Raw genomic sequence first — 12,557 nt, 5'->3', positions numbered from 1 at the left:
CTCTTTTCCGATAATTTAAATCTTAGGATTTTTGTACAATTTTAGGGTGCAATTTTAAGAAGAGAATACCGAGTACACTGTAATATTTTTGTTATATTTACCTATACAGACACACCTTGTGTAATTCTACCAAATCAATATTGGTTCAAGAATCACTTCAACAAGATGTAACTTGGTATATAGTAAAGTCCGTGAAAAACTAATTATCGGATCGTACCAAGTGGATTAATTATAAACATAAATAATATAATGCAGGAGTCAAGTAAATCATACAACACAGAAGATTTTGTTAACGGGGAAAACTTCCTCGCAGAAAAACCCCGAGACCTGGTCCAGTTTTGAGTACTCTCAGAATTAATCCACTATACAAACCGACTACCACAACTTTGTATAATTGAGACCAAGTAAACACTCATTCGTTACTCAGTTCCTCCAGTATCCCTGCGCCTACAACCAATATGGTCCACACACGTGAATCGTAAGACAGAGTCACTATATTGAGTTGGTCACGTGCCGTGAAGATTTCCGCTCTCAAATTTTTTGGATCGTAAACTAAAATAGCAAAAGACTAAATTTAATTCAGTAATCAACTCATTTATCAGTATCACAAATAAAGATTTCGATCGGGGATAATAGAATAAATGATTTTTTATTTATTAATAATATAGACTCCTTTAGTCAAAGATAAAACCAAGATAATGATTATCGAAATAATCAATCTCAATGAACAAGTTTTATTCAAGCGACTTAACAAGAAGAAGCAACGACAAGTTCATCGATTTTTACAATAAGTCTTAAGTCTATAGAAACAAAATGCATGCTTGGTTGAATCCCATAGAATCAAGTGGGCAAGAAGCATCACAAAGATCAGAAACCACAAAAAGAAAAGTCTTCAAGTCTTCAATTTTCAATCTTCAAAGTAACTGATGCACACAAAATTAACTTGATTCCTTATATTAATCAACACACAATAACAGAGTCTGTTAACGTGGATTGATCAACAGTTCTATCTACTTATCTTGAATAACTAGATCTGTCATAATCAAATCCTCAAACAAACTTGAGTGATCTTATATCGGGAGAGACGTTACATTGAATAAACAAGTTTGATCCATCAGGGGTAACTATATTGTAAGAATACAAGCTCCATGATATATAGTTTTATGACCAAGGCAAAGCATTACCAGATCAAAATTCTCTTAAGATGTGCGATGAATGTTAATTTTCGAATTTTACAAATACCAATTGTATTCCATCTAATAAACTGAAATCACTTAGTTGATAACTAACATTAGATAACACATATCCATGTATTTTAATAATATAGAAACAAGAACTAGAGATATGCAATTCTTTTGGATATGGTAAGCATATATTTTCGATAACCAAAAGATACTGAAAATCAGTTTCAGGATCTTGCCTTAAGTATCAAAGAAAAATACTTGAACACTAAGATATTAGAGTTTGACACATATTCAAATCATTATGTCGGCATTATGTGTACTTTCATTTCTAACTAATACGTATCTCGATATCTGTGGAAACTCTAAGATAACAGATATATAAATGCCAAGTCCGGTTAGATATATGGGATCGGTTATGGATTGGATCCTGACTAGGGATTGGAAATGGATTTAGATCCTTGTAAGGGATCGGTCATAGATTATACCTTTGTAAGGAATCAATCCTAGAACGGATCCTTGAATCACCTATTCAACTATGAAACAAGTTTCACAGGTCTACTCCCTTAAACTATGTAAAAGAACATAATTCCAAGGTATGGATTCATTCGAAAATTCAGCACACTAAATAATAACGATTACCAATTAGTGTTATGTCGATATTACGAAGTCCCTAGATATTCATACTTCGTAATCCTACTACTTAAGTTGTAGAAATAACTAGTATATTATTCTTGGGGTAATTTGCGTTACCTCCCCTGGAGAATATCATAATTTGAGTTACCTCCCCTACAGAGGTAAAATTAGTGAAACCTCCCCTCGTTACATTTTCCGTCCACAGCTGGTTATCTGAGTCAGCATCTTTGTACAGGTGGACTATTTTTTACATGTGGATGTGGACTTTAAAAAAAAAAAAGAAACAGATCTCATCCACGACATTAATTGTGTCAGCTCCGGCTGTCACTTTCCCCATTCTTCTTCTTCTTCTTCTCCCGTTCTCATCCTCAATCCCCAATTGGATCTCAATCCTCCTAATTTATCCAATCCAACAGATCAATTAGTCATTTAAACAACCAGATCAATTATAGCCATTCAACTGCCAGTGGAACAAGGAATTTAAGAGGCGGCAGCGAAATCTGCTGCTGTGGTGTTGCTATTCAAGATCTAATTCAACAAATAAATAAGCAATGGATATTGCAATACCAATAATTAAAAACACTACTACTACTGTTTCTCTGAAAGGTCACCATCATAATCACCGTTTTTATGATCCATAAAAAGAAGAATCAATTTGACGAGCAGACACCGGAAAATAAATATTATGGCTTGTTGATGATTTGAAAGTGTAAAGAAGAAAGAAGGTGAGTCTGTGAGTGAATGAGGTTAGTCAGTATATCTTTTTATTTGTTGTCTTGATACCTAAGAAGAGATAAAAACAGATGTTAAATCTTACCGCCTTAATCTCCTATTTGAAGAGCTTCGTCAAACACTTTAGGTGCAACATAAAGTGTAGCTTGAACGTCTTCTATACCTTAATTCTCCCCTGCAATTTCGAATTGGAAACAAACCCACTTTCCTAATCCATCTCAATCTCGGTACATTCATTAATCATCCACTATTTCAAATGCTACAACTCTACTCTAATGGCAACAGACTCCTAATACTACTTCATCAATAAGAGTTTCCGTGTGTTTAAATTGTTTCCCTGAAGCTACAATTTGTATGATGGTAAGATAAGTATTATGATTATGTTTGTAGTTACGCTGTAAATCACTCCACCTGAAGATACCTAGAGCAAGATTAGGATCTGATTGTGATTTGAGCGCGTCGTTAACCTCATCGGGATAGAATTCAGGCTTTAACTTACCAATCCATGTATTTTCTCCATAGGAGTTCTTGTTTTAGTTCTACTGTTCTACGGTTTTTCTGCAACCGCAGGTAATTGAAATCCGCACCGCCGGAATTAACTCTAGACGAGACAATGGAGATGGTGAATCTCGTCTGCAATGGAGATGGTGAATTTCGTTACGACAAGAAATCGTCGGTCCGGCGGTGGACTACCGGCGAGACATTTTGGAGAAGTCAATATCCACGTATAAAAAATGGTCCACCTATGCAAAGTTGTTTACTCAGCTAACTAGCTTTTACATCCACGTGTAAAAAATAGTCCACCTGTGCAAAGCTGCTGACTCAGATAACCAGCTGTGGACGAAAAATGTAACGAGGGGAGACTAATTTTACCTCTGTAGGGGAGGTAACTCAAATTATGATCTTCGCAAGGGGAGGTAACGGAAATTACCCCATTATTCTTTGATACTTTGATCATAGTATAATAAACAAGTCACCAATACTAAACTCATTGTAAACCAACTTTACTTCGTATGTTATATTTTCAATATGTACTGATTTGAAAGAACAAAAGATAAAAATGATACAATTCAAGTATGTTGTTACTAACCTCAAAATGAAGGATGATATCTTCGTTGTTTCCTATAAGTCTTCAGGTTGTTCATGAGTAATAAGAACAAGTCTCAACACTTATATGTTATTAGTATGACTATGACCTCACGAAGTTGACTCTAGTTATCAATTCAAACGACTCCGAGTTTTGAAACTAAATTTGACAACTAAACTTGACATACCAATGCTTGGTGGGTGCAACCGAACAATTCTCTAACAGAATTCGAATTAGGGTTTCTAATTTTTCATGTTCAATTTTGCTATTGATTAATTATTATTTTTTAACAATACTATGTACTATCATGGTTTTTGATGATTACTCATTCGATAGTCTTTGGGTTATTTTGCGTTTCCTCCCCTGAAAAGATCGCTAATTAGCGTTTCCTCCCCAAAAAGATTGAAATTAGTGTTTCCTCCCATCGTTAGCTTTTCCATCCATTGCTCGGTTAGCTGAGTCAGCACCTGTTCACAGGTGGCATAAATAAAATTTATTTTATTGAATTTCCTAATATACCCTCATCTTCCTCACTAATAAACGCTATAATCGTGAAACCAATTTTGTTTCTCTGCTCAACTCTTGTTCCCGTCCGTACCAATGCCTTTCTTCTTCTTCTGTTGCTTTCATGGTTGCTTTAATCTCAAGCTTCACTTTATGGCTGCTTTAACCGCATCCACCCAACACTTGTTGATTTTTCTGCTGCAAATATAACCCTAATTAGAACAATTATCTTTTTTAATTGAGGAAGGATCTGTACAAACCCTAAGAAAATAGTAATTAGATTTGTTATTTTATTCAACAGTGGGTGAATCGTTTGAAGATGTTATTTCAATATGTCGCCATGGTAAACTGCAGGATCAACAACAATAAACGAAGAAGATTTGGGGGTTTTTCATGTCATCCGATATTGTATTTAATGATATATGTTCTTGAGAATTGGAGGGCAATTGACAATAAAGAATGGTTGGGTAGTATGTTTGTGGTCGATTGAGGCAGTGAATAATTTGCTAAAGGTAAATCGATTCTGTAATAAGTTTGATTTTTTTTTCTGTATATTTTTTTTTGTTTTGAAACCAAAACCTAGAAATGGAATTGAATGATTCAGGTGATGAATTAAAGATGGGTTTGGTTCAGATTTAATGGAATTGGAGGAGTTTATGGTTGTATATGCATTTAATTTGTGGATGTTGGTTGTTTGGTGGATTTAGGGTTTGACAGTAACAGATGGAATTTGAGTATGATTGGAGAAGACGGATAGTGATGATTCTGGAATTGGGGAAAGAACATGTTGCCTCTGTGTTGGTGATTGCAGCTAGGTAGAGAGAAATACGAATGAAATTGGTATTGGTGGTGTATAGAACAACTGTTGTTGCTAGAGGGTTCGACAACAACATAATACGCTAATTTCCTCCCCAATATTACAGCTTCAATTCTTATTTGATGGTTTGGCAACAACAAATTTTGGGATTGTCATATGGATATGTTTTGGGGTTTTGATGCAGTACGAAATTGAATTTGAGATGAAAGCTCTTGAAGAGAGATTCTAGAGCAAAAATACCATGAAGAAATTGATCGAGTTAGATGGTTACAATATCAGTAACTATGGTGGATTTGATTTCCAGGGTTAATTAAAGTTCTGGTGTTGATTAATGGCAGAAAAGGCCAGCGTACTGGTGAAGAGGAAGAGAACATTAGAGGGTATTTTGGGACTATCATAAAACACGTGTACAATTTATGCCAGGCGTACACAGGTGTTGACTCAGCTAACCGAGCAATAGATGGAAAATCTAACGATGGAAGGAAACACTAATTTCAATTTTTTTGGGGAGGAAACGCTAATTAGCGATCTTTTCAGGGAAGGAAACGCAAAATAGCCCATAGTCTTTTTTAGAGTTTCGAATTTTACATGTTCAAATTTGAAGGTTTTTATTACTATAAAACATATCATGAGTACAAATTTTACTATTTTAATCTAGGGTTTTTATTACTGCAAACTATAATTTTTTGAAGGTTATAAGGTATCAATTATGGATAAATTTTTTTATTATGATACAACTATGTCCGAGGATATTACAATTTAAATATTGCATGTAAGCTTGATTATGCCATCATTGTGCATGTTATATTTTGATTGTATTATTAGATGTCCAAAGATTTTCTATTTCTGAAGTTTTTAATTTGTTTTCACGTGCATAAAGTTAAGATTCACATTTGCGATTTTCTAAGTTACACAATTTTTGTTCCTGCAGCTTACAAATATCAAGATATTCATTTGATAGTTCCACTAGACTCAAAGTTTTCTGAGTTTGGCTTAGCAAGGATAATTGGTAGCTTGAGATGGAAGAAAGAAGTGTTTTTATTGTTGCTTGAATGGTTGAGTGGTCGTCTGCTTATTGTATCCAGGCCTTCAGACTCAGGACCTTCAATATTATTTTGTAAACTCAAGATCTTCCGTATCATTTTGTATTTTTTTTTGGATAAAATAACGGTACATCTTCACAAAGTTAACTTCAAATGATTATGTATGTGTTCAGAAATAGACACATATTTCATTATAGTATTCCCAATTGAGTCGTACAAGTTACGATGTTGTGTGCCCTTCATGAAAATACCAAAGATAACCCAGTTGAAAAATTGAAAATTTCGAACTGGCCAAACGACAAGGCTAGGTTTGAGAACTTGCCTGGTGTATATATAGGTCTCACTTTAAGAATTAGTTTCACTACATGGATGGCTTTGAGAAATAGCCTAGCGGCTAGCGTCTTGCTCCTTCTTAGATATGGTTTGTGAAAAAAAATAAAAAAATATCCCACTACCACAGTGACTTATTATACCCAAATTCAAAGTTAAATGTAGCTTTTACCGTACGAACATTGAGATGCTTGGTTACTCAAAACGCCAAAAAGGGACGACAAAAAAGTTCCTTAGCCAGTCTTATATGTGCATTAGCATATGTAAGCCTCTCTAAGATAAACTAGAACACAGCTGTCATGGTGGAGATGGTCGGCCAAAGAAAAACTAAAAATTAACGTGTTATACATTCTTTTTTTGTTGGAATGATATTTTTAGACATGTATATCGTTTTATTAGTTGCAATGGAAAATTAATTGATCCATAATCTAAATATGGTTTCATAATGTGTTATGCATTCTTTGTGGTGGTTTGCATAATTGTGCCTAAAAGGATAAACATCTCCGAGTTTTTCGTAAAAACTTTAAATTTGATATCGTTGTTTGTACTCACTGTGTAGATCTCTTTAAAGTCTTTCTAACGAGTTAAAAAATTTAAAATTCTAAAACACAAATTTTAGATATTGTATGTTATATTCTAGTTTGCCTGCCAACTATACCCCTGAAAAAATAGGATACATAAGGAGTTATAATAATTTGACTAAAAAGGATTGTCATTTTTGGCTTTTTAATAGTAACAATTTCCAATCTTTTTATCAAATTACACATTTGCATTAGGCTTCATTTTACATAAAAGTGGCCATAAACAGGGACTCCCTCCCTTCAGGCCCATCGGGCCCTCCGAACAGTCGGCCCAATAAGTCACTCTTTTTGCCTTTTGGTGTAAAAAGAAGAAATTCATTCCACTCCAGTACAGAACTCAAAAAGGAGCGTAGTTAATAATTATCAAAACTTCTACTATTAATTCAATGCAATTATAGAACTTTTCTTTTTCCTATAGGTGCTTGTTTAGGTACCTTAAAAGACATTAAAAACTATGTTTCACTTATATCCCTACTGGCGGTGGTTTCTTTTTTATCTTCAAATAGTGCCCCAATATCCTCCAAATTCTTCCCCTTGGTTTCAGGCAAATACAGATAAAAGAAAAGAGTACCTAAAGCTGTGATACCCGAAAGGATGAAAAATGTTCCGGCGAAAGAAATTCGATCCGAAATTGAAAGAAAACTCATTGAAACTGCACCACTCACCAACCTGTTCACCGATACCGCAATGCTGGTACCTTGGGCTCGTAATCGGTTAGGAAATATCTCAGATGAATAAACCCAAGTTATAGGGCCAAGCCCAATTGAAAAGAACGAAACATCGGCACAAACTGCAACTACGCATAATGCTATGGCCCATACTGGCTTAGTAGTAGCACCAGCTAAATACATAGATCCCACACCTAGACCAGCTAGTGAAATGGCCATTCCTGTAGTTCCCAACAGCAATAATGGCCTTCTCCCAAACCTATCTAGAAATGCAGCTGAAATCAATACAAAACTTGACTTGGCAATTCCCATGATTACTGTAACTCCAACCAATTGTTTCTTTTTCTTAATTCCAGCTGCTTTGAATACCTGTGGGGTGTAATAAATCACTGCATCGTTACCGGATGCTTGCATGAAAAAGTTTATACCGATTGCAGCAATGAGAATTCTTCGAATAGGCCGAGAAGGTTTGCAGAGTAATTCTCTCCAAGCACCTTGACCTTTCCAATTTCTAGAACCAGAACCTGAACCATCTGAGCCACCTGAAATATCTTTACTTATTTCTTGTAATCGAAATTCAGCTTCTTCTTCTCCATTAGATGTTCTCCGAAGAACCTGTCTTGCCTCGTCAATTCGTCCTTTCATTATTAACCAACGAGGTGACTCGGGCATTGTTAAAACACCGACTCCAATCGCAAATGCAGGAAAAACTGCGATTCCAAGCATAATTCTCCAATTAATTTTAGGTTGTATTCCTGAGAGAGCATAATTTGATACGTAACCAACTAAAATCCCTACAGTGATGAAGACTTCGGGAAGTGAAGATAGAAATCCACGAGTTGCAGCAGGTGAAAGTTCAGCAGTATAAACAGGTGACACCATTAGAGAATAACCTACACCAATTCCAGCTACAACTCTTCCAGCTAACAAGAAAGGATATGAAGGTGCAAGGCCCATAAGAAGAGCTCCTATCAAGAAAGTAAAGGCTGCAAGAACAATTGTGTATCGCCTACCAATCCAATCAGAAGTTTTACCGGATAATATTGACCCAATTATCGAACATACATTGAGTGATCCTACCATGATTTCTACTTGAACATTTGTTAACTTGAAATAGTCCTTGATAAAAAGTACAGCTCCGCTCATCACACCAATATCTTCAGACATACAAAAACATAAAAGAATTCTCTTAGAAATACAAGCATTATACTGATAATAAAATGTCTTCGTACAAACTAAACCTGTTAGCATAGAAGGGCATTACTAAGCATGAATCCCAGCTAAGATCTGTAGCAAGGCATATGTGATGCAACTATATGTGTAGTGCAAAACAAGGGAACAAATATTTTTACTAGTACAAAACAAGAGCAGAATGAGGATAAAATTCAGAGAAGTTGATTAACTCACCATAACCTAACAGAAGTGAATTGGTTGAAGCCAAGAGAGATGTTCCCAACACATATTTGTTCATACCACCTCTTCTACCAACAGAACCAGCCACACTTTGGATTATCTCTCGTGTTTCCTCTACTCCGATTTCCGTCATTTCCGTGCTTTTATCCTCAACCTCAAGTACTGAGTTGTTTTTTGTATTTCTCATCTCTTTTACGTTATAAGAACAAATCAAAACTAGATGGTCTCAGAAACAAGTGAAAAAGAAAAATATATACCAATTTCTGAACCTGAATTTATTTAGGTAGTTGTGATGGTTGGAAGTTAGAAATCGATATGCAAATTGAAGTTCAGACTGTTCAGTCATTATGCACCCCAACAGATTTGGAAATGAGTATGTAATGAGTTAAAGCGTACATAACTCTGAATATTCATGTCTTATCTACCCACTACTATAAGAATCATAGCTAACTCACCTAAGCTTAAGGAACTAACTAGTGACTGTCTACATCACAGTAATGGTTCCCATCTATTTTAGATTCATTAAACGGAATAGTGGGAGCAGTTACAACCATGTATGAGACACTGAACCGAATTAATTAAGCTGTCAAAAGGCACAAAAGAAAAAAGCGAATTTCAGCTAGAATGAACACCATTGCTCGATTGCTTGAGCTCACAGCACAATTGCTCGAGCTGGGATCAAGAAAGCATTATCCTCCATCTTGACGTAAGTCAAACGGGTTTGACCTTAAAAACTTGGTTCTGCTACAATAAAAGAATAAATTCCAATTTCCAAATTACTAACTCCTTATCAATTTAATTTTGACGAAGAACTCAAAATTTTGAGAATTAACATTTACTTAATGTAGAGCAATCAACTAGCAACCCTAGGGTTTTTCATTAGGTGACTGTAAAGTCGATAAATTGAACTTAACATGAGAAATGAATAAAACATGAAATGTTTAATGGAGAGAAATGAGAAAGAAGAAAATTTACCATTAGATTTGTCATGCGGTGTTAATCTTTCAAATGTGGAAGTGAAAACTGGGAAAGTAAAACCCCAATTTGGGGAAGATAAGTTGTGAAGTTTTGATATGAAAATTGCAAATTTTGATGATTATCATTTGTCGTTTGAGAAATAATAGGGATAGGTATGAGGCTTTATGACAGACACACTGGGTGTAAGCCACGTGGCAAATAATAATTTTTAGGTCCAAAGTGCCACCAACTTTCCGCTACACCCACAGATAACTATGCCCAAGTTGCAGGATATTCCCATAAGAACCCCATGAATTTTACCAATGTTAGGAAACTAGTGAGGCCACGACTGATATGCGGAGAAATTGAACCATGGAGCCGCCATATTCATGCTTAAGGGTGGCGCCACGCATCAATTTTCCGAATTTTAATTTGTTTCCTTGTTTGGCTTCTTAGACGATTTCCTTTTCCTAGTCCTGATACTTTTAGGAAATATTGAAACCTATATATAAAAAACCTATATATAAGAAACCCTAGCATTGTAAAAAAGCAATATGAAGCCAATATTGATGAAAGGCCATGAAAGGCCTTTGACGTATCTCAAGTATAACAGAGAAGGTGATCTTCTCTTTTCATGCTCAAAAGATTCTACACCGACTGTGTGGTTTGCTAATGATGGTGAGCGTCTGGGTACTTACATAGGACACCATGGAGCGGTTTGGTGTTGTGATGTATCAAGAGACTCCAGGCGCCTTATTACAGCAAGTGCCGATCAGACAGCAAAGCTGTGGGATGTTCAATCTGGAACCGAGCTTTTTTCCTTCAATTTTGATACTCCAGCTAGAGCTGTAGATTTCGCACTTGGGGATAAGCTTGCTGTAATCACCACAGATCCTTTCATGGACGTTCGGACTTCGAGCATTCATGTGAAAACCATCTCTAGCGATCCAGATGAACAGACTGGTGATTCTGTGCTTACGATTAATGGTATCCGAGGAAGAATCAAAGCTGTATGGGGACCGTTGAACAAGACTATAATCAGTGCTGGTGAAGACGCAATCGTCCGCATGTGGGATTCGGAGACGGGACAACTGCTCAATGAATCAAGCAATGAAACTGGACATCATAAGAACATTACTTCGCTCTCGATGTCTGAAGATGGATCGCACTTCCTAACCGGTTCTTTAGACAAGTCTGCTATACTTTGGAACACCAGGACGTTGGAAATTATCAAGACTTATGTATCGAAACGTCCAATCAATGCTGTTGCGATGTCTCCACTTTATGACCATGTGGTTGTTGGAGGTGGTCAAGAAGCAGGGGTGGTCACTACAACCGATCATCATGCTGGGAAGTTTGAGGCTAAATTCTTCGACAAGATTCGTGGGGAAGAGATTGGTGCTGTAAAAGGACATTTTGGGCCGATTAATGCGTTGGCGTTTAACCCTGACGGAAGAAGTTTCTCAAGCGGAGGAGAAGATGGTTATGTAAGGTTACATCACTTTGATCAAGATTATTTCGATGACACTAAGTAGATCATCATATATCTGTCGATCTATGGCGTCTTATTTTGGTCTCTGTTCCTTCACAACTTTTTAATGTCTTTTGAATAGTGTCTACATTTTAAAAACTACAAAAAAGTTTTTTTGCTGAGATATTAAATTTTTGAATAGTGTCTACATTTTTGCGTCTTTACCGTGATACTGATTCACAGATCTAGTCGACCATTGGTCCATTGTCACCTAGCTGTTCTATGACCATCTGAAACAAGTGTTAACACCGTGGACTTTTCATATGAACCATTCATCTCCATGGGGCATTGTCAGGAATCAGGATTAATAATTTTGCAATTTTTGGGCAACTTTCATGTGCTAGCCTAATGTAGCAATTTTTATCTGCCTCTTGGCGAATTTGATGTAGAACTGCTTAACTGTCTTGGCGTTGGCTTGAGCCAAGGCAATTTTCTAGGCACAAGGTTTAGGTGTTCCGTTGATATTGATTCATTCACAGGATTGTCTTAGCACACTTTCTAACTAGCGCCTAATATGGCCCGGCTAAATTGGGGCCTATGCCACTTAATTGGGGCTTATAACTACGTGACAAAATAGGGTCATTAACAAAAAAATTTATAGAAATTCTTTATCCACTATTTATGTTAATGCCTAATATGTCCTTGTTAATTTAGTGCTAATTCGGATAATTAAATCATGTTTAATCAAATTAGTCCTGAAATTAACTTCCATTAATGCATAATCAACACTTGTAAAAAATTTATATTTTTTTCAGAAGATTCAACCCAGAATCGGTTTATGTTAGTGCTTTTGTAAACCGATTCTGGGTTGAGTTTATGCCGAATGACGATGTCAACCCAGAATCGGAGTTTAATTAATACGCACATAAACCGATTCCCGAAATCGGTGTTTACATAAGTACTTATAATCCGATTTTGCCTTACTTTCAGAAACAAAATATTGATTACATAGTTTAAGAAATTAGCGCACTACATATATAGGATTCAGTATGGGAATTCTAGAATTTGATACATCAAATGCTCGTCAATGAACCTCCGAGCACGTCGGTACAACGTCGTATATTCTTTGTGGTGAAT

General features: G+C 35.9%; 2 protein-coding genes across 4 annotated transcripts; one reads left to right on the top strand and one right to left on the bottom strand.

The window, feature by feature from the left end:
• Positions 1 to 7,053: 7,053 nt before the first annotated feature.
• On the bottom strand, positions 7,054 to 10,107 carry LOC113316914 (polyol transporter 5-like). 3 transcript variants are annotated; one of them, XM_026565073.1, is made up of 3 exons: positions 9,968 to 10,107; positions 8,987 to 9,181; positions 7,054 to 8,736 (listed from the first exon to the last, which is right to left on the bottom strand). In XM_026565073.1, exons 2-3 carry the CDS (start codon positions 9,177 to 9,179, stop codon positions 7,364 to 7,366), a joined length of 1,566 nt encoding a protein of 521 aa, XP_026420858.1. In that variant the 5' UTR covers positions 9,180 to 9,181; positions 9,968 to 10,107; the 3' UTR covers positions 7,054 to 7,363. The 3 variants fall into 3 exon arrangements, with proteins under 3 accessions (XP_026420858.1, XP_026420860.1, XP_026420859.1); XM_026565075.1 differs by having other exon boundaries at positions 8,987 to 9,736; positions 9,968 to 10,088; XM_026565074.1 differs by having other exon boundaries at positions 8,987 to 9,733; positions 9,968 to 10,088.
• Positions 10,108 to 10,500: 393 nt separating this feature from the next.
• Positions 10,501 to 11,484, top strand: LOC113315917 (eukaryotic translation initiation factor 3 subunit I-like). The gene has a single exon (XM_026564162.1). The coding sequence runs from the start codon at positions 10,504 to 10,506 to the stop codon at positions 11,482 to 11,484; it is 981 nt and encodes a 326-aa protein (XP_026419947.1). The 5' UTR covers positions 10,501 to 10,503.
• Positions 11,485 to 12,557: the final 1,073 nt, after the last annotated feature.

The sequence above is a fragment of the Papaver somniferum genome, chromosome 10, assembly GCF_003573695.1.
Source record: "Papaver somniferum cultivar HN1 chromosome 10, ASM357369v1, whole genome shotgun sequence".
NCBI classification, from domain to species: Eukaryota; Viridiplantae; Streptophyta; class Magnoliopsida; order Ranunculales; family Papaveraceae; genus Papaver; species Papaver somniferum.
Note: the sequence above shows the minus strand (reverse complement) of the source record. Positions and strands in the feature narration are given on the sequence as shown.

Excerpts from the sequence above, each read along its gene's own strand:
- LOC113316914 (XM_026565073.1), bottom strand. The coding sequence starts at position 9,179 with ATGAGAAATACAAAAAACAACTCAGTACTTGAGGTTGAGGATAAAAGC. Across the intron at positions 8,737-8,986 it reads TTCACTTCTGTTAGGTTATG|ATATTGGTGTGATGAGCGGA; the intron begins GTGAGTTAATCA and ends GTATGTCTGAAG.
- LOC113315917 (XM_026564162.1), top strand. The coding sequence starts at position 10,504 with ATGAAGCCAATATTGATGAAAGGCCATGAAAGGCCTTTGACGTATCTC.